General features: G+C 39.7%; 1 protein-coding gene across 8 annotated transcripts in view; it reads right to left on the reverse strand.

Annotated features, from left to right (window-relative positions):
- Window positions 1-22660, reverse strand: part of CHD8 (chromodomain helicase DNA binding protein 8) — a 54341-nt gene that overhangs the window by 21856 nt on the left and 9825 nt on the right. For 4 of the 8 annotated variants that reach the window (XM_032481646.1, XM_014564448.2, XM_032481645.1 and 1 more), the window contains exons 2-10: window positions 14239-15296; window positions 12994-13365; window positions 11703-12088; window positions 10638-10752; window positions 4844-5026; window positions 4694-4762; window positions 4278-4333; window positions 3644-3761; window positions 665-748 (exon numbers count right to left, since the gene is read on the reverse strand). In XM_032481646.1, the coding sequence (XP_032337537.1) occupies window positions 665-748; window positions 3644-3761; window positions 4278-4333; window positions 4694-4762; window positions 4844-5026; window positions 10638-10752; window positions 11703-12088; window positions 12994-13365; window positions 14239-15081 (2226 nt within the window). In that variant the 5' untranslated portion in view covers window positions 15082-15296. Of the gene's footprint in view, window positions 1-664; window positions 749-3643; window positions 3762-4277; window positions 4334-4693; window positions 4763-4843; window positions 5027-10637; window positions 10753-11702; window positions 12089-12993; window positions 13366-14238; window positions 15297-20179; window positions 20286-21097; window positions 21236-22660 lie in introns of those variants that run through there. The other 4 variants (XM_014564449.2, XM_014564447.2, XM_014564452.2 and 1 more) reach the window with 4 other exon arrangements.

Raw genomic sequence — 22660 nt, forward strand, 5'->3', positions numbered from 1 at the left:
TTTTAGCCAGTGTAAAATCTGCTCCTCAATCTAAGAAAGCTTTAGTGCCACAATTCCCAAATCAAGCTATACATGAGAACCCCTTGGAAAACCAACTTAAAAATACAGATTCCTGGGTCCCACCCCAGACCTACTGAATCTAAATCTCTGGGAGTAGGACTCCACAATTTGTTTAAAAGTACAGATTCAAATGCAGTATATCTGTTTTAGTGACAAATGAAAATGCATTTAACTAATGGTATTAAGTCCAGGTAAAAAACAATTCTGAACAACAACATGGAAAGAGCTATGAGTCTATGCAAGTATTTCTATATTCATAAATCTGGAGATTTGTAAAGTATCCCTTTCCCCATCTCCACCTCTCACCCCCAGCTGAATGTCAAGGGTCTCCTACATAACATCTGAGAGAAAATGAGACTAAGATGAATGAGTGCTTGTAATATATAGCTCCCAGATGTTTGACTTTACAGGAACCTTTCCTTTCGCCTCTCTCTCTCTACTCCCTTATCTTCCCAATATCGTTCTAAGGATCCCTCAGAAAAATTCAAAAGTAGCTTTTTAATCCAAGTGATTTTTCAGCCATATCTGAAAAACTAAAGGATGGGCAAGCAGACTAGCAGAAATCTTTAAGTGGCCTTGCATGTTCCTCCATGCCCCAACTCACCTCTCCATTGTCCTTGTCGATACTGTGAGACTCATCCAATATCCTATCCACCTCTACATAGTCTGGATTGAAAGGCTCTTCATCCTAGAAGAATTATGAAACCAAACAGTAAGACCAAAAGACCACTGTCCAGGAAACCCACTTCTCCATCCCACCTTTAGCTGATAACCCTACTTCAAAATTTATTAAGAGGAAATAAGAGAGTTACTCATTTTCACAGTATCAAGTCCTACACTTACCTGGGCCTGCACCAATCTTCTTGCCTGTTACCAGATAAAGCGCCTCTTCTCCCTAACAGAGGCCATTCTCTCTCTTTATGTCCTGGATTCCATCTCTTCTTGCCTTCTTAGGAATCCCCTCTGCTGGAGCATTCTCATAACATACAAACATGCTATACTATTTCACACCTTAAAAAGACCTTCCTTAATTCTACATCCCTCTGCAACTATTTTTCTCTTCTGCTTTATAGCCAAATTTTCCCAAGAGTTGAAAAAGACACAGCACCTCCATTTTATCACCTCCTTCACTCAGCTGTCCACATATTCCACTCTTCGACTTCCATCACACAACAGAACTGCTCTTCTCAAGGTCATTAACCATCTCCAAGTTGCCAAATATAATGGAAACATTTCTGTACTCACCTTAATTTACCTCTACAAAGTACTCAACAATTCACCAACCTCTCCCCAAAGCACTCTCTTCCCTTGACTTTTCTGAGACACCGTATTTTCTTTGGTAGCTTTTATTTTGGTTGTTTTTTGTTTTGGTCAACTCTTAGTCTCACTGGATCTTTTTTTCCTAAGTCATGGTATCCAACTTTGGGTAGTATCCCAAGATAAATAACCCAAGGCTTCAAAGAAAGACTTCAAAGAAAACTTCAGACATTTTCCCCCTGGTTATTGTGACATAGCTTTCCCCTAATCTTTCTCCTACCACTCTGGCATATAGTCCCTTCTCTTTCACCTGGTCCTCTAAATTTGAGAGAATTGCTTAAGGCTTGGTTCTGGGCTTACATCCATACTCTTATAGAAAGAACTTTTTATAAGAAACTACAGAACTATTAGAAAGTACAGAACTTTCTCTCAGGTGACGCTGCACTATTAAGGCTTCAATAACTATTTATATGCTGATACATTCCAAATTTTAATTGCAGCCTAAAAAAATCCAGGTTTGTTTATCTATCTCCTTACTAGACACATGTCAGAGAATTTTAAGTTTACATGGTCTAAACTAAAATCTTGATTTTCTCCAAATCAGTTGCTTGTAAAATCTTCCATACTTCAATAAATGACCCCACTTGAAGCCATTTGCTCAAACCTGTCTATATAAGCCATCACACCACCGTGTCAATTCTACTTTAAAATAAATTCAAACCTATCAGTTCTCTCTAACCACTGAAACCATTCTACTGTAAGCCATGATCATTTCTCATGCAGAAAACTTCAACTGCCTCCTTACTGCTCACCCTTTCATGCTTACTCTTCTCTAATCCATTCTTCAAAGTCAGCACGATCTTTTAAAAGTAAAAACTGGATTATGCCTTTGACCTGTTTTAAATAATCCAAGGGTTCCCCCTTTTGCACTTAGAAGAGAAACAGAACTAAAAGGTCTGTAAGTACCTGCTTGCCTAAATTTCCAACCTCATTTTGGGCCATTCACTCACCATCGCACAGTCCTTTCAGTTCCTCATCCTGTCTCAGGCCTTCACGTATGCTATTTCCCATGCCAGGGAAACTATTTACATGTGTTCATAGCCTTGCTAACTCCTATTCATAATTCAATTCTCAGAGAAGACTTCCCTAATTAACCAAAGTAGGTATTTTTTTCTTATGTCTTCTTGTGCTCTTTCTTTCCTGGCACTTACCACAATTTGAATTATTTTTAAATCTCTCTCCCCATTAGACAGTGAACTAGATGAGAACACAGACCACATCCGGTGTGTTTACCACACTGACTACCACATAATAAATAATGAACAAATGAATGACTGATTTGGTTAAATGGCCTGCCTACAAAGGCAAATCTGATTGGCATATGAGTTAGTAGAGCCTGGCTCAATGGTCACAAGTTACGTATCTAATAACAGCTGGATGGGGATTACAGTTTCATTGTACGTTTCACAAATTAAACTTTAAAAGCTCATGAAAAAATCCCACAACCCAATTAGCATTATTTTCATATAAAAAGAAATTATAAAGCCTACATGGTCCTACTTGCCCTCTGCAAGTGATGTGGAAAATTAACTTAGCAAACCTGCTATATAAAGTTGGCTTTACCAGATGTATTTGGTCATAACTGGTTTCTTGCTGAAGCTATACATTATTCTTTCTTTCAATCTTTTTTACTAGAATTTTCCCTTTAGCTCTTAAAAAGCTTTGGAAAAGAATTCTTCTCAAGGCACTTATATCGAATAAAGGTGAAAAAACCCATTTTGGCAAGTGGATATGTATACAAATCTTTCAAAGCAAAATGGAGACTTAAAATATGCTCAGGAGACCCTGACAGATGATCCACTATTTGGACATTAGAAATTAAAGTTCCTTTATCACTATTTCTAGTTATATTGGATTAGAAATTTGAGAAAATAAATGTTCTCTCTTAATGATATGATTGCTTATGTCTAGTGATGCCATCAACCACTGAGGACTGACACTAGAGGGAGAAGAATGCCTCAAGTGGACCAGAGGTCAGTTTATCATCTGTTTTGAAAATCCTTCATGATTATCAAGCCAGGCAGTTCCAAAATACCCAATAACTTATAAAAAAAAAAAACATATTTAAACCTGGTAAAACAAAGCATGGGGCAAGGAAAGTCCAACAATCAAAATGAAAACTTTATACCCATATATATATATATATATATATATATATATGGGTATAAAGCAACTATAAGTCTTTTGAAGAACAAGTCAAGGCCAATAACCTGAGTAATGTATGTGTCTATGAAGTAAATGCTAGGCAACACCTATTCCTAATTACCTCATGGAAGAAGTGTCTCATCTGAGCCATTTTGGTTTTGAAGCGCTTCAGTTTTTGATGGATTCTCTTATCCTTCTCTAGCTGGGAGATGGTAGCCCATTCACAGTGCAGATAGGAGCTGAAGGGGATGGAAACAGCCAGTCAGGGTGTGAGAAAGGGGAATTGGGAGGCTAGTGTTGGAGGTGTGGGGATTAGCCAGAAGCAGACATACATGCATGTGCTTCAATGAAGAGACAGTCTCTTAGGTCAGGCTGTCTTAAATTTGGTTTTAGACACAAACCGCCTGGCCTACGGTGGGCTTCAAAGTTCACATTTCTAATAGGCACCCAAATGACGCTAATTCTGCTGGTCCATGGATCACACATTGAACAGCAAGGTCTTAATGTTAAGCATTAAGGTACAGAGGATCACAAGGGATTCTATCAGGAACCACCCTCACTCCACCTTCCGACAAGTAATACCGAGAGTAATGTCAATTCATGAACTTCTCTCTTAACATTTTCCTTACTGTAAACAATTTGGGTGAGGAGACTATATAAAAGGGGACACATTCCCACCCAGGATAGACTACAGGAGAACTTTTTACAACCCTGTGGAATTAGGGGTGAAAAGCTTTTTTGCAGAGATCACATACTAGTTCTTGTACTTGACAAAGAATTCTTCTGCTTCAGTATATTGTCCGGAAGGAAGCTGAAAAAAAAAAGAAATTATAGTTACTGGTAACTTATTTGTTAAAAAGAACCTTTAATTTTAAGCACACATGGTAGACTTCATACCAATGCTCCCAAGATATATTACTGATTAAGGGATTAAAGAACTAATCTGGAACTTTAATACTAGAGGACCCATAGCTGGAGAAAGTAAGCCCTTATGCATTTTAAACAGACAGTGAAAGAAGAGGCAATAAGACAGTTCCTATTTTCTATCTAACTTTTCTCCACCATCTCTTGGAACTACACTGCAGCAATACATCCTGACATCCTAATGTGCTCATTAAATACAGCCTGTGAATGTAGCATTTTGGGCTGATAGTAAAAGTTGAGACCTCACCTCCTTCTTCACAATCCGCATGGAAAGCACTTTGTCTACAATGGCTGCATCTTCTTCACTGGGATTCTCCTGTGGCAAAAGATGCAGTCAGTCAACAGGGACTGTGAGCAGCAAGACAAACCTCTCAAATTGCTTAAGTTCTCAGCTTACCACAAAGAACTGCATAGAAGGCAAAGTCTCGCCATCTGGTTCCTGCACTGGTTCAGGGAGGATAGGCTCAGTTTTTATTGGACCAGTTACATCCACTTCTTCTTCTTCTTCATCATCCGTGATCTTTATATCCAGATCCTCTGTATATTTTTTTCGTTTGACTTGACGGTTTGAGCGTCTCTTCTGTAGAGGCAAAAATGGTTAAAATAACTGCTTTGGTCTCTCAAACAGAAAACCTTTAACACTACTTGCCTATGGTCATATACATAGATTTGACTCCAAAAATGAAAAGTTAAACCGAAAGATGGTAAAGAGCTTATTTACCAAACTGTGTGACGTCAAACTACATAATTTACACTATGTACTGAATATATATTAATTTGCTGAATTGTTTTATCAAAAAACCAGAATTCACCCGGAAGTAATCTGGGTACTATTTTCAAGAGCCTCTGAAAAACTGAAACAGGACTCTCAACCTACAGGGTGAAATGAGCTTCACACCAGGAGCAACCCTGAAGTGCAAAAGTGCAAGAATACTTTGTTTTTAACTGTTTTCTTTGTTTTAGTTCTAAATAGTTTTCTTTAGTTTTTTTTGGTTGGTTTTAATAAGTAGGATCATACCATATGTATTGTTCTGCTGCTTACTTTTTTTGTCAATGTTTTTCTTGGAGGTGTTTTCCATAAGAAGACATTTTATATCTACCCTATTCTTTCAAGTGGTTGAGTAAAGGATTTTTAATTAAGTAACCTAAGAAATACTTGCAGCTCATGATAAAAAAATTGGGAAGGCTGGAGGGACAAAATTATAATTTTTCAATCATGTTATAACCTCTGAAAAACCCAAAATCAAATGAGCTATTAGCAGCAGAACTACTGAAATTGAGCAAACTTGCCTGGCATAAAATTAATTTTTAAAAATCAACAGCATTCTTATATAGATTAAGTCAGAAAACATAATAAAAGATTCTATATATAAAAAAGATTAATTATCTTACACATTAAATTTAGTAAGAAATACATAAAATCTATATAAAGAAAACTTTAAAACACTACAGGAAGACATTAAAAGAGACTTGAATAAATAGTAAAATACAGTGTTCTGGAATAAGAAGATTTAATCCTCCCTAATCACATAAATTTGGCAAAACAAAATTAACAAAACTTTTTAATTAGATAAGCTGATTCTGAAACTCAAATGAAGAACTAAATATCTAAGAATAACCAAGAAAAATATGGAAAAAATATACTTGGCCTTACCAGATATTAAGGACAATATAAAGCTATACTAATTAACACAGCCTGGTACCTCTCCTAGAAGAGATAAACAGGTCAATGAAACAGTGTTGAAATATAGACTAAAAATACTATGTGGATTTAGAACATGATAAAAATAGTTAGGAAAAAGTGGATTATTCTATAAATGGGATTAAAAACAAATGACTAGCTATCTAGAGGATGAAAGAAACAAATTTATAAATGGATCAAAAGATTTAAGTTAAAAGGCATAAAATTTTTTTATAATCCTGGAATAGAGGTGTTTCTAATAAACCAACTTGATCAATTTGACCTTATAAAAATTTTGAGATATCTGCATAATATAATCCATCATAAACAAAGTTGAGAGAAACAATGAACTAGGGGGAAAAATGCTATGATACATTTCCCAAGCATAAAGAGTTCTTTTGAATAACTGAGGAAAGATCAATACAATAGAAATGGGCAAATAAAATGAACAGACAGTTCACAGAAAAAAATACAAATGGCTTTTTAATGTAAAAAGGTGCTCATATTCATGATAAAATTTTACAACTGAAAACTAAACTGATACCTATTTTTTTTTTTGCACCTATCAGAATGCCAAAAATCAGAAAGTTTGATCAGATATTTGAAACAGGAATATATACACTGTGAGAGTACATATTGGCATGAAGAACATGCCTACAGAGAACATCTGACAATAACCCTTTGATCCAACAATACCAATTCAAAGATATTATCCTACAGATAAATTTGTGCATATATATAAATCTCTACAGTATTACTTGTGGTAGTAGACCAGAGAAAACCTAAATGCCCACCAATAGGGGAATGGTTAAACAAATTTGCTATAGTCAAAAATGGAATACTACAGAACTATTTAAGAAGAGTGGGGTGATTGACAAGACCAAATGTTGAAGATGAGGAACCGGGATCTCATTGCTGGTGGAAGAGTAAAATGACAATTACTTGTGAAGCTGGCAGATTCTCATAAAATTATATGGTTATATGTGTAACTACCCAACAGTCTATCAACTTCTGAGGATTTAGCTATGAGAAATGAAAACCTATGTCCACAAAGTACTTGTACTAAGACTTCACTGCAGCCTTACTCATAATAGCTCCAAGTCGGAAACAACCCAAAAGTCTAATAGAAGACTGGATAAACACTGTGGTATATTCATAAAACAGCGTATTTCTCAAGAAAAAAAAAAGAATGAACTACTAGTACATCAACAATATGGAATGAATCTGAACAACATTATCCTGAAAAAAGTGAGACACAAAAGTACATACTACGTGATTCCATTGACGTGAAGTTCAAGAACAGGCTAAATTTAGTCTATGGTAATGGAAATCAGAACAGTGGTTGCATGGGGGTCAGTGGAGGAAGAGGATGGTGAATTGACTGGAAAGAGTTTATAAGGGAACCTTCTGGGGTGATGGAACATAGGACTTCATTAAATAATCTCTGTCCTCTGGTGTATATTTCACATTTTTCATAATAAAAAAAGAGGGTGGGAGGAAGAATCAGCTACATCTATCTTTTCTGATAAAGAACTACCTCCAAGATATATTATTGAAAAAGACTAGGTATGGAATACTTATGTTAAGTGGAAGCGGATGTAGAGCGCTCATGAAAGTAGAGTATTTCTGAAAGGACACACAAAAATGGTAACAGAGGTTACCTCTGGGGAAGAGAACTAGGGGACTGTGAGCTTGGGGTCTAGACTGGAAGACTTTCATAATGTCTACTTTTTGCACTGTTGTAATTTTTCTCACATATACATACATGTTTTTAGCCTAGAAAATGAAATGGTAAATAGTCCAGGTGTCAAAAAAAATCTCAGTTACAAAGAACAAAAATGAAAGTACAGTAATCATGACCCACTTACCCTTCAACCCCTCTCCTCAAAGATACATACTTTAAATTTCTTGTATATCCTTACACAGAGGGGGGTGGGGGGAAGGATGCATATACATGCACATAAACACACTCATTATACAGGCTATTCTACACAGACTTTTTCATTTTAATATGGAGAGCTTTCCATATTAGCACACTCTACTCTACTTCACTGTTCTGTTTTGTTTTTTTCTTGATCTTTTTTTAATGGAGGCACTGGGATTTAAACCCAGGACCCTGTGTATGCTAAGCACGCACTCTACCACTGAGCTATATCCACCTCCCCCTACTTCATTGTTTTTAATTGCCATGTAGTATTCTATTACATGGATTTTCATAATTTTATTTAACTATTTCTCAACAGTGGACATTAAAATTTTGGACATTTTTGCTATTGCAAATATTACTACAATATATACATCACTACATACATTAAGAATACATTCATGAGGTAGTTTCCTAAGTGCAGAACCATTGTCACAGGGTATTAACATTTTAAATTTTGTTACACACTGACACACTGGCTTGCCAAGTAGATCGTCTCAATGCTCCCATCAACTGTGTGAAAAGTGTCTGTCCCTCAACTCCATTGCCAACACTGGTATTACCAATCATTACGGACTTAGTTGTATGTCCTCAAATTCTTAGCTTGAGGATATCCTAACCCCTAGTACCTCAGAATGTGAATGCATTTGGGGATAAGGTCTTTAAAGAGGTGATTGAATTAGGTTGGGCACTAGTTCAACTGGATTGGTATCCTTGAAAGAGGAGCAAATTTGGACACATGAAAAGATACCAGGGATATACACACTGAGGAAAGACCATGTAGGGACACAGTGAGAAGGTGGCCTTCCGCAAGTCAAGGAGAGAGGTCTCAGAGTTAAACAGGCCTGCTGATCCCTTGAGCTTGGACTTCTAGCCTTCAGAACTGTAAGAAAATAAATTTCCCTTGTTTAGGCCACTCAGTCTGTGGTGTTTTGTTATGGCAATGCTAGTCAATTAATATACCATTTTCTAAATTTTCCTAATTTTTATATCTCTTGTATTACAAAGAGCTGCCTTCAGTTTGTATTTTGATTATTTAACAAATATTTTATTTAACCCTTTGTTTATTTATTTAACAAACACATATATAACTCTTAGTAAGCTCTCCTATCTATGCACTGTTGTATGTGCTTTATAAATGTTTACATTTAATCCTCCTAACAACTCTACTTGGTACATACTATTATCTGCATTTTAGAGATGAGGAAATTGAGACACACTAAGAGGTTAAGTAAACTTCCCTGTAGTGACAATGTTAGTAACTAGTAGAGTTAATATGAGAACCCAGGAAATCTTACTCCAGAGTCTATTGTCTTAACCACTTTGCTGTTTACAGAATTTTTGCTGGTGTTATAAATGCATAATTTTATACACTTAAATGTATCAATCTTTCCTTTTATGACTTGAATTTTAACACTCTCTTTAGATCTATCTCACTTGATAATTATAAAGAAAACTCATCTGTGTTTTATAAAGATTCATGGTTTCAATTTTTACATTTAGACATTTGATTAAACTATAATTTGTTTTTGTTTGAAGAGTAATGCAAGAAATCCAGTTTTATTTATTTCTCCCTAAAGGGATAGTCAGTTGTCCTAACACAATTCATTAAATAATCTTTTTTCCATTGATGTAAAATAGCCTTTTAACTCATATACTAAATTCTCAGAACTATTTGAATCTACTTCTAGTCTCTATTATCTTTAATTCATCTGTTATTTCTTTTCTAATTTCAAACTCTTAGTAATTATTATTTCATAATATATTCTAAAGTCTGTTAAACTTGGTTTTTGCCTCATTTTCCTTTTCAAAAATGTCTTGGCTATTCTCACATGCTGATATCCCCAAGAAGAATCAAAATATCAGCATGTCAATGAACTGAACGTATACTAAGCAAGAGGGGAGGCATTTATAATTTTTAACAGCTAGTGAGGCACTTGAGGTTCGTTTAGTCCAAATGTCCATTTTCATACAAGGAATTTAGATATAGCTAAGTAAATCGGCCAGGCCCATTAGAGCTACTTAGAAGTACCATGGGTCTCCTGAACCTTAATACCTGGTTCTTTTCATGGTTAGAAACTAGAGCCAAAGATGGTACCATAAAGCAACAGAGATAGAAGACTAAAGTTCTTTTGGTCCAGCTTCTTTTATTCTCTCCTCAATGCCTCTCATCTTCAAAAGGCAGCAAAAACATTGTGCCTAAGTACCCAGCTCACAGTCAGAACCCTGAAGGGCGGAAGAAGTAAGGCAAAAGGAACAACTGGACAGTTCTAAGAGAAACCCAAGTATTGACAGAGCCCTAACAATAACCTTGTGACAGAGTTTCATATTTGCTTAGCCTCTGAAACACTAGAGTTTGAGAAAATGAGTGTTGCTAATTTTATAGTAATATGCTTTTTGCCAGAAAAAAATTAAAATGAAAAAGATATGACCATGACCAAATCTTACCTCTTTTACCTTTTAGGCCTACCACTGGTTTAGAAAAATGTGCATCGGCTTATCGTTTCTCCGTATCTAATCCTGGTTTGTCTATCATAATTAAACATGATTTTTTTTTTTAAACTAAGTTCTTAGGGATCCTTTTACCTGAATGCTGCTTTCTTCATCTTCCCGGGGTGACTGTGCAGGCATGACTTCCACATCTGAATTATCAGATGAGGTATTACGCTTTCTCTTCTTACCCACCACAGGAGTGATGGTGCTAAAAAGGAAAGGCCAGATTTAGTTACACTGAAGGCAAGGAAAATTTAGGAATAAGAAAATGTAATTAATTTAAATCATCACATATGAAGCTTCAATACATTAGTATCTAGGATATTCGGTCAGTGTGACATACAGCTATTGATTGAGGTGTTTGAACAAAGAAGATACAGGGGCTCCTAAACTACTAGGAGACCTTTACACCAGATTTGACAAATCGCTGCCACCACTGAATTCACAGATACCTGAAGGAAGGGAGCCTAACACAGCAGAACAGATCCTGACTAAGAATTACAAGGCCTCATTTTAGTTCACTTCTGTCACAAGCCTGGCATTAGTTTTCTAACTTGCAAACACTGATGATACCTGGCCTGACGGTTGCTGAGGATCAAGTATGGTAAAAGATATGATACTTGTTTTTTGAAGCTGAAACACGCTATACAAATAAAGCATTATTATAATTACACCACAAAACCTGAAGAATCCCAGCGAGTGCAAGACAGGGAGATCGGAGCTACAAGATGTGGAAGGGAAAGAGAGGATACTCAATTGTGACAAGAATTAGGTGGCAAGCCATGGATCTGTCAAGACTGCTTAAGGCTGACAGCGGTTCCTGCAATCCTCTCCAGTTCACAGATGAGATGCAAGAACAGGGCAGCTATGTCTCTCTTTACTGGTGTGGGTGGTAGGGGGGTGGTGAGAAGTCTCTTTCACACTATAGTGATACAAAATCAGGAAGAATACAGAAAAACAGTCACAGCTTTTCACTGTAACCCAATACAAGACTGGCTATCTTTCCTGTGTTTTGGTGTTCACCTGGGTCAGAAAAAGGGAAGATAGATCACCTTAAACTATGCAGCTGCTAAATACAAGTAGTTCCTCTCAACATTAACTTTAAAACGAGTGCACTGTCCTCAAATGTCCCATCAAAACAGCAAGGGTGGTACTCACTTTAGCTTACTCTTGCCCTTGGTTTTGGAGGTACCAGCTGTTTTGCTCTTCTTTGGCTTTTCTTCCTTGAGCCTCTCCCCACTGCTCTTCTTCCTGCGTTTCTTTTCACCTTCCTCCTCAGGCCGAACGCTGGGCAGCTCATCCTCATTCAGCACTCGAGGTATGTTCTGCTCACCCCGGGCACGGGCCCTAGCGATGGCCTCTGCTACAATCCGATTTGCCTTCTCTTGCTTCTTCTGGTGCTCCAGCCTACGGTTTTCCTCGATTCCGGTCTTGCCCCCAGTATGAGGAGCAGAGCTCGCTGGTGAAGACAGAGCTGCCACTTCACTGGCACTTAGAACTTTAACAACGGAGAGCCCAGAAGAGGCCCCTTGGGAAGAGCCGGCCTACAGAAATAAAAACACTAAAATTTCAACACTCCTGTAGCTAAATGACCTGACTGAAAACTCAGCTCTGAGGCAGGCAGGCTAGAAACTTCAGCCTCTAGCTCCTTAAGAACCAGACTCAGACCGGGGGAGGGTGTAGCTCAAGCGATAGAGCATACGCTTAGCCTGTATGAGGTCCTGGGTTCAATCCCCAGTACCTCCTCTAAACACAAAATAAGTAAACCTAGTTACCTCCCTCCTCCTCCCCCCAAAAATAATAAAATAAATACATTTTTTAAAAAAAGAACCGGACTCAGACCAACTCTTACTGAATTAACTTAGAGACACATTGTGTGTGTGTGTGTGTGTGTGTGTGTGTGTGTGTGTTTCCTGGTGGAAAGGAGATAAGAAAAGGCAAGAACTGTGCCAAACTAACCTTCAATATCCTTTAGCCATGCTCCTAATGTCAATACTAATCTCCACAACTCTAGAAAAATTCCAAACAATACAGCCAACACTGGTCTCTAGGCTAAAAGTAAAAAAATTCAAGTTCTACTCTTGGCCTACCTTTACCTCCCTGGGGGTGAGAGGAATGATAATCACTTGACCTGTTTAAGACTATTTCTTTATCTTTCAAATGAGAGGATATTTCCATTTTTATTTCACAAGAATATTAGGAGAAGATTGTAAATCAAACAGCTCAAAGGCAAACATCAGACAAATCATCTCTTATCCCAAACCCAGCAGTAACCCTCAAATCTTTCCATGATACAATGAAAACAAGGTTTCCATGGGTGAAAGAAATAAAAGTCTGCATTTCATTTCCAAGGTATGAGTCTAACTGGGCCCACATTCAACAAGTGGTTGCTGAAGACAATAGAAAGGGACTAGAGATTTGTTTTCCTTCTTAACTACTGAAGCCTCACCTGTGGCTGCAGCACCACCTTGAGTGGCACTGAAAGTCTCTGTCCCGGGCCCTGTCCTGGTCCCATTATCTGAGCCTGCTGCACAGAGGAGAGCGTCACCGGCTGGGTTGAGGGTGGCTGCTGGGGTGGCGGCTGCGATGATGGAGGCTGTGGTACAATCTGGATCTTCTGCTGGGGCTGCTGCACCTGCAGCTGGATAGTGACCACTTTGGCGGGCTGCCCCTGGGCATTCTTGGCTTGAGTCAGGGCTGCTAGCTGGTTGCCCTGTAACACTATCTTGCCTGGTAGACTCCCTAGCACGACATGTCGGTGTCCTTGGGGACCTCCAGACTGCGGCTGCTGGAGGACCAGTGTGATGCGTTTTGATTCACCCTAGAGTGAAGACAGGAAATTGCAAGAGAGGTACAACATTAAAGAATGGCATACCCCTTAATATATATACCAGTTCTCCTCATCCTAGAATTATAAAAACTGAGGGTCAGAAGACACAGTACAATTCAGTTTGTTTATCCTCCTATCTGTCCTGATAAAATCTTTTCTATAAAACCTCTGCCCAGTGGGTACCAAGCCTATCCTTGAAAAACTGGTGGGAGGCTCACTATCTTCTAAGGCAATCATTCCATTTTTTGAAATCTATTAGAGTAAGCCTTTATATTGAATTAAAATTCACGTCCTTACATATTTTCTCCACCAGCCCTACTTAGTACTGCCCTCCCCTCCTGCTACGCTCTTCTGTCCCTTGATTCAGAGGCTAGGGCCTCTATTTTCTTACAATAGAAACTAGCCTTTTCACCGGGCAACACTGGGAGAGGACAATCTTAGTAATAAGAACAGGGAAAACATACACATAGCTTCTATTAAATCTTGCAAATACACTTTTCCAAAACCGATTTTTTGTTCCCACAGCGTCCTGTATTTCTCGTAAAACTTGACATCATACATTATTGTGAGTTCCTGTTTAAGGTCTGTATTTCCTGGCAGACTGTGAGCTCTGTAAGGACAGACCGCGTCTATCTTGTTCAGCACTAGCTAGGCACAGTGTAAACATGTAGCAAGAACTCAAAACATCTGTTAACACTGTTTCTACTAGCAAGTAATAAACACGTGGCTGTCAACACTAACTGATAAAAAGCAAAACCGAATTTAAGTAGGATCTCCTAGAGACAGGTCTCATGTGCTTGCTCTCACACAGTTGCTGGGCCCTCTGCTAAACCAAAATTCACCTCCCCCTTTCACTCAAGTCACCTGGGTAGGTGTAGAGGTCAGTGTAACTGCAGGCTTCAGTGGGGGCCCTGTGGCCCCAGGGTTTCCAGCAGGAGCTGAACCCTTAACTGGCTGTAGGACCAGCTGCTTTACTGGTCGGCTGGGCTGGACAATGCGCTGAACAGTAGCCTGGTTCCCAGGGACCTTGGCGGCCAACACTGTATTACCAGAGACAATGGAAACACCAGGTCGAAGGGGGGTGCCGGTTAGCACTTTGGTAAAAGTGACTTTTCCACCATTGGCCGTGCCAGCCACAAGGGGCTGAGCTGTGCTGGTGATACCTTGGGCCTGAATTTGTGCCACATGGGCACCAGTGACTGAGGAGCTGGGTGGGGCTTTAAGGATAACGATCTTAGGGGCTGACTGAGGTGGCTGCCCTCCAGCACTACTGGAGGAGACAGCTGTGGCAGAGACACCCATGAAAGGATTCCCTTGGCTCAGGATCTCCTGGCTCTTGGAGACCTGCAAAAGTCCTGATGTTGGCGTCGATGTCTGCAAGACAGGTTGGGCTGGCTGCTCTTGGCTGACGGGCTGAGTGGTATAATCATGCAAGGTTAAGGATTCTGGAGCTGGAGCTGCTGATTCTTTGGGAAGTTCTGTGGGGGCTGTTTCCTCTGATGGGGGGACCAAGTCACTTGCTGATGAATTCCCCACATCACCACCTCCACCATCCTGGTTCATCTGTTCCAAGGAGTCCAGAGAGCTTGGCAGTCCAAGGGCTTCCTCAATAGGGTCTTGTGTGACCTGATTGAAGCTGTCATCAGTCAGAGAGTCCAGGCCAAATAAATTTGGGTCATCAAACAGATCCATGATGGGGTCTGCCATCTTGGGAAAGCAATCAGGGATACTTCCCCAAGGTCTAGGGAGGGAAGGGGAGGGGGGGTACTGGCTCTCCCCTCCCCTCCCCTATTAAGAAAAAAATGTACACAATGGAAGAGGACTACTCTTCAGGTAAAGAGGCAAGAAACAAGTGCATGTCAGATTGTCCTGACCTTCATGGAGCAAGATGGCTAGGTCTTCAGAGGAAGATGGTGGAACTCCTGTTGTAGGAAGACAAATGACAAATAAGCAAAGTAGGTGACCTCAGGGAAAATTTCTCCTTCTTAGGTACTACCCTTATATCAAGTAGCATCAAAATAATAAGAGAAGAGGGAAATGTGAGGTAATCTGAGGACAGAGACACAGCAGAAAGAACATCTACATTTCTGTTTCAAAACTAAAACTGAAAAAGAAAAAAAAAAGAAACAAACCAACCCCCTTCGGGGGCTCTTACACCTACACACTTTGAAGTTTCTATCTGTCAAGGTCACTCAGCTGTCCCTGTCCATTTCCTTTTACAATTCTCATTCTTAGGTGGAGCTCAGGAAATTTAATATTCATTTACTTTCTATCTCAGGTTCTTAAGCTGACAGAACTTAACAATATACCAGCAACATTTCAGTGAATGTAGATAAAGGTTTCTGGATATACTGTATTTTATAAGTTTCCCTCGCATTTTAGATACTTTAACTTATTACTGGCAAAAATTACCACCTTTGACCAAGCTTACAGCACAACCCCGCTAAGTTTATAGTATAATTTTACCCAAGAAGTTTCACAAACTTTATTCTAGTCAACCTACCAATTAGTGTATACACAGTATTTCTGTTATGAAGTCCCCTCCCCACTTTCTCATATTTAAGATCAAAACCTTCTTTTGCAAGGGATTAAAAGAATTCTACAATTTAGTTTCAGTTTGTGTTCCCAACTTTCACTTTCCTCACTTCCTATACTCTTATCACTTCCTATATATACCCTACATTTCAGTCCAACTAGATAATACAGTTCCCTCAATGACATTCCTATGGGCATGACTTTGCCTGTTATGCTGTAGCTTCTTCCTGGAACATACCCTTCACCCTCCTCCCCCCCAACATCTATTCCAGCTGAAATCTCTGCCACCCTCAAAGGTCTTCTACTCCATTAGGTGAGCCCTGAACTCTACAAGGTGAGCAATTTGTGATGACTTGGTCCCTTAACCTTCTTTAAATACTCAATGTTGTCTGCACCTTATTTAAGGCATTTATATTTAACATTTTATTAAAATGGTAACTCTCTTGTCCATTTCCTCTGAAGGCCCAAATGGTTCCTTTGTGCAAATTATAAAAAGCTGCCTGCTCCTCAAGATACTTGTCTGCCATCTGCTGGAAAATTGTCATACTAAATATATTATCTATGATAATGAACATGTGTAATGCACACCCTGCACAATCCTGCATGGTGGCCCAGCTCCCCTTTCCCCAAGAGATAAGAGTTTCTGAATGGTGGGGACCATGTCTTACTTATCTGTGGATCCCTAAAGAACCGGTAGGATATCACATACACAGCAGTTACTCAAAAAAAATGTTTTTAATGAATAAAAGTATTTGTTTGCAGTGTCTGGAATGAACCATTCACTCCTTAGAGAAGCTAAATGGTATTCCCTGATTCTAAGATGAGACAGTAGAAAGTTTCCCATCTTGAAAAACAGTCCTAAAATAACTGAAAGTATGTTTAATAAATACACATTTGGGGCTTTAAGTTCATTTAAAATGCTGGGAAAAGGAAAAACTAAGACATCACCACATAACTAAACTATATGAAAATGTAGTGTCTGCAGTGTCTGCTCTTTGTATATGATAGCACTATTTGTCAATCCAGGAGGGCCTTGCTTGAAAACACCATTTTTCCTAACTTTCAGAAGACATCAGAGAAGAAATCTGTCAGTGACACAGTACGGACTTGACTGAAGAAGACTTACCCACACAATCGCCAGATTTTTTTTCTCCCCCTTCCTTAACCCATTCCAATTATCCTTGTAAAACAATATAATGTGGGTAAATAGCCAGAAAGTCAGACATAAAGAGAACAGACTCATCAGTAGTTAGCACATCAGTCAAAATTACAAAGCACACATGGCACCTTCACCAATGTTAAACAAGACCTTCCTAGCTTCAGCAACTGTATATACACCCTTCCCATTTTAACCAGGGTCCATAGCACTTCCCACACCTGGCTACTATTCCAGCCTCTCCTATCTAATACCTGCCCCCAAAGTACTCAAAATGGTGATCAGAAGAGTTATGGGTCTCTTGATTTAATCAAAATCTACTCCGTAATTTTCTAAATTTTCTCAACACCACCATCAGCTTTTTTCTACTTAATGACCCTACTTTGCTACTTACTGTCTTTCATCTCCTATTCACTGTCAGAGAAGTTACACTAAATATCTAACAGTTAGGTATCACAAAAAAACTACACTGAAAGTTTCCATGAGCTAGAAGTTTATGCTGGTAACAGTTTATAACCTGCCTTTTCTTCCATGGGGTATTTTGTCCTTTCCATGACTCCTTGCAGTTTATTCACCCAAATGCTCTTCCTTCCCTCCACAACTGCCCAATCTCAGATACAGAGCAATCTCATTTTTTAATGGGAGAAACAAGGCTAACAGTTTCTGAAGTATTTCCTTACCGCCATATAACTCAAGTGTAAGTTTTCAAAGGTCAATGCACTTATCATTTATCTCCCTTCCCAATTTGGGGGCCAAATTTCTAGTTGTCCTGGTTCAGTCCAGGCCTCAAAATTTAAAAACCTTACCACCTGACTTAATGCCACACCATCAAGTTTCACTGCTTCTCAGTCCCATCCCATCAATTCACCTCTACTGACCTAAGTTGTCCTTGACTTTTGAAAAATTAAAACTTCTCCAAACATACCTCCAACTTTCTTCACCCCTCCTTCTATTCCTACTTATAGGTCATCCTGGCTATATCAGTATCTGGCCTATTCTACCAAGCTCATCCATCCCATGAATTCTCCTTCCATGGTTCAAATCCTGGTAATAAAAATAAATAGATGTTAAATATTCAAATATATGAAACATTTAAGATATCCCTAAGTAAAGCAACTGCCTTAAAAAAAAATCATAGTAGACTTTTGTCAAACTGAGAATGAAAAGCCAGTCTTTGCCCACCATTGCCCCAAAGAGAAACACACATATACGCTAAAAGGAAAAACAGAGTTTGATGGTTGCACTTAATCACTTTCCTTAATTCCAAACTAATGACAGAAAACTTAGCAGGTGGGAGTTGGGGAAAGCAGAATTAACTAGTCAGTGAAGATTAAAATCCAAGGCCACCCATCTATAACTTACAAGTAACAATCCAGAGAAATACTTTACCACCTTAAATATAGTTCATCTGAGTGTTTTTCTTTTTCTTTTTTTTGGAAATCTACAGTACCAACTCTCCTGTTCTTATTTCACGTGTCTCCTCACTCTTGCCCATTTCAGTAACAACTTGTCCGTCTGATCGTTAATGACTTTGTTTTAATTCTACTCTGTACTTTCCAACTCAATCTTCTCATACCTTTCAACTAAGCAGTGATTCTCAACTGGGAGGTGGAAGGTACATAAACTTTGAAAATGTGTATTGAATGTCATAATTTTATATTAATCACATGGAAAAGGAAAACAATGTTTAGGTTATTTATATTCAGTAAAACTAGACAGTATCTCTTGGCCAGTGAGGCTCTGTAAAAGCCAGCATGGGGGGGGGGCGGTGGGAAAGAAGCAGCATGACTGGTTTGGAAGGGTTATCAACATCTCTGTGGTAGATTAATAGTTCTTATAGTCTCTTAAAAAGAAGTTTATCATAGTTCATTGTTTATGACGGATGAAAAACAATGCAACAGAGATTAGCTGTCTAATAGATAAAAATTATATAAACTGAACTATAGACATCCATTCTCCATTTACAGATTTCTCTGTACTGCCCATCCTCTTAGAGGATAATAAATGAATGCCATATTTGTTCACATTAACCTTTTTTGGTAATATGCACTTTTAGAAAGTACCAGCCATGCCCCCTTAACCTCTAACAGCTCAGATTCAGTAAAGAACTATTTCACTTCAAAGTATTAGTCTTGTTATTGGAAACTGTATCCTTTCAAGAGGATCAGTGGCAGACAGACATAAACACATGTTACTGAAACAAAAGATGGGTAGAAGCAGTTTCAAGAAATTCCTTTAAAATAAAATAAATCAGAAGGCTTAAAACGAAAATCACCAACATAGTTTTAAAAGAGAAGGATTTAAAAACTGTACCACGAAGACATTTGTGAGACCCAAGGGGTCTCAAATCTTATAAACATCCAAGGTGAATGTAATCACAATTTAGGGTCAGCAAAGGATCAGGATGGAAGGACAGAGACCATAAGAAATGGAGCTATTAACTTGAAGCCACTCCGGAGATTTTCTCAAGATCGAGATCCTAGGCCATTTTTCTCTATCTTCACCATTCTCACTGCCAAATGTGTGGTCACTCTGTTTTTGTTTTCCCAAATACTGAAAGAAAAAGCACTCAAACCTCAGTCAGGGGTATGGACATTTGGGGCAAACATGGCTGGTAAAGTGAGTCCTTCTGAATAAACAGGGAAAGCAAAATAGGCAACTATGAACGCTAAAAGCATGTACGTATGATCAAGGGGTAAAGGTGAAACTACAGAAATTATGTACTCATGTGGAAGAAGGGAAGGGGCAAGGTAAGGAAGTGAGGGGTTGATGGAGAGGGAAACGCGACTGGGGGTGGGGGTGGCGGGGACCCGGGTACATTACCTGCTCATACTGCCGGGGTTGGTGCCAGTAAGGCCCATACAGCAGAGGCGGGAGATTTCTAGCAACTGGAGCCCCCAAAATGGAGATGAGGTACATGCACTTGAAGGAGTGAGCTAGCAGGGTGCCCTCCAGGGTGGGGATGGCCAAGACGGGAAGATGCGGGGTGGGGGGGTGTGGATGCCCGGGTGGGAACAATGTTAGGGCGGAAGCTACAGGCTGGAAGGCCCGACCAGCCCTGAAAGAGAAAAGGAGCTGTGCCTCACCCCAGCGGGGTAAGAGAGGTGCCTTTACCTGCAGCGGCCGTGGGGGGCCGGTTCGCCCCTCTCGCTGTCTCTCCAGCACCAGTTCCCCCTCCTCCTGCGCAGCCTAACTTGATGCTCCTGCCCGCCCCGCGGCCTCATTGGCTGAGCTCCGCTGCCACTCAACAGAGGCGCAAAGACGCAAAACAGCGCAGAGGGCGGGACTAAACAGAACTTCCCCCTCCCCCGCCACCCCAGAGTTAGGTTGAGAGCGCACGGAGAGGCCTATCCGGTTTCTAGGGCCCAGGCGAAGCCTGCAGCTTGCTTGGGGGGGCAAAAAAGGGGAGGGGTGGCCTAACCAGAGGAACGATCTCAAGCTGCGGAAAACTAGTGCTGGGGATTAAATTCTCCAACCACCTACACTGTATTCTGCACAGCAGAGAGCGTAAACTCGGGAGGGAGGGTTCCACGCTGGGCCAACTCCGCCTCCCTCTGAATCCCCTGCCTTCTAACAGCCCTGTCAACCCCTCCGCTGAAGCGACTACACCTCATCCCTCTCTACTCATTAAAAGGGGCCAAATCTCCCTCCATCATGGCAGTGAGTCAGCCCAACTGCTGGAACACGGGGCCTTTTACTCTTTAAAGATAAAGCACTCTCTCTGTCACAACCCAAACTGCATTCTTGACACTCCAACTCTTGGGCAGCAGTATCACTTCCTAGAAAGTAATCCCAGGTACCCACGACCAGTTCCCAGCGCCTGCCCAAAACACACACCCACTCCTCACTCCCAAACCCGGTCTCCGGCCCTCACCTCGCTTCCCTTGAAACTTAGCCCGTTTGACATATGGGCCAATATCCAGTTTGCAATACCGCTTGAGATCACTCTAACTCCCGAGAGTGGTCAGCCCCCGAATGATAGTATGTAAGCTTAAAACTCCCAAAGTAAACTTAATGAAAATAGCTGCTTACCTCCTCACCACTAGTTTCCCCTGAAATGTAACCACCTTCAACAATGAAGTCCATTTTTCTGTGCACAACGTTGAAATCCTATTTTCTGTGCTCTAGGACACAAGCAAGGAAGATCAACTTGGCCTTAGATCTCCTATTTCTCAAGATCTTAGCATTACCACTATTGCTAGGGACACACCCAATCCCCACTCCTATCAACAGCAGTACTGTTTTCCCATTCACTCAGGCTCAAAACCTCAAAGGTGCCTCTGAAACTTCCTCCTGTATTCATCATCCAATCATCTGCCAAATCCCACTGGCTCTTTTGCAAATATATTACAAATTTTGGAACTGGCAAAGACTTGCCAATTATATCAACTCAGTCCTCTTGTGCAGATGAAAAAATTGAGGCTTAGAGTGGAGTGATTCAACTACGAAACTTAGTGACAAAGCCAGGATTCATATATCTCACTCTTCTATTTCTGCTGTCACCTCTCCATTGATGCAGCTGCTTGTGTAAGAGAAAGAAGCCTCATAATTGATCTCTCCCCCATGAATCCTTTCTGCTACCAGATTAACTTCCTAAAACACAGTACGGCCAAATCAGTCTCCTGCTTAGAAACTTTCAAAAGTTTCCTGTTACTTAAGACATAATCCTTAAGACCACGTTTTGCTTTTCCACTCTCATTTCCCACTGTTCTACATATACACTTACATGCTAGCCAAAGACAACTTACTATTGTCACATTTTTTCTCATCTGGGCCTAGCTAATACCATTGCCTTCAAATTATATGTCATCCTTATTTCATTTCTTTGCCTTATCAAAATCTTACTTATCCTTTAAGATCCACATCAAATGCCTCTTCCTTATCTCAACATTTACTGAGCATACAATAAATGGAGTAATATGGTAGTATTAGAAAACCAGAGATGAACTCTCTGGTTTTCTAATACAAAGAACTCACAAGAGGTAGGATATTTGTGTATAAATGTGGGGAGAGGGTTAAGAACAGGGACTATCATAACAGTGGCAAATGTAAACAATTATGAGGTGATAACGTGCAATGACATAAACAGGGGGTTGCTTCAGGAACACAGATGAAAGGGAGTTAATAACTTAGGAGAAAAGGTATCAAGGAAGTTGTTTCTTAAAGGGCGAGGAAGATACGGTGAAAAAGAATATGAAAATGAATAAACGTATGTTCCTATATGACTGAAGCATTGTGCTGTACACCAGAAATTGACACACCATTGTAAACTGAATATACGTCAATAAAAATATATTAAAGGGTGAGGAGGCATTAACTAGGGAAGGTAAGGTGGGCTACAAGAGGTATTCAGGGACAGAAAGAGGAAAGGCAAAACAAAGCACAGCAATGAAAAACAGCATGAGTTGGTTACAGGAAACTCTTAAATAGCTCTGCAGTTCAGTCTTGCCAAAGTGTAAATAAGAAAAAAGAAATTAATCAGAAGGATGTAAGATTGAAGGAGCAGGTAAGGGCCAGACCCTTCAATGAAACCCTTCAATGCCACATTAAAGCATTTTCTTATAGGTGGACGAGAAGCCACTGAAATATGGAATA

This window comes from Camelus ferus, chromosome 6 (genome assembly GCF_009834535.1).
Source record: "Camelus ferus isolate YT-003-E chromosome 6, BCGSAC_Cfer_1.0, whole genome shotgun sequence".
In the NCBI taxonomy this organism is placed as follows: Eukaryota; Metazoa; Chordata; class Mammalia; order Artiodactyla; family Camelidae; genus Camelus; species Camelus ferus.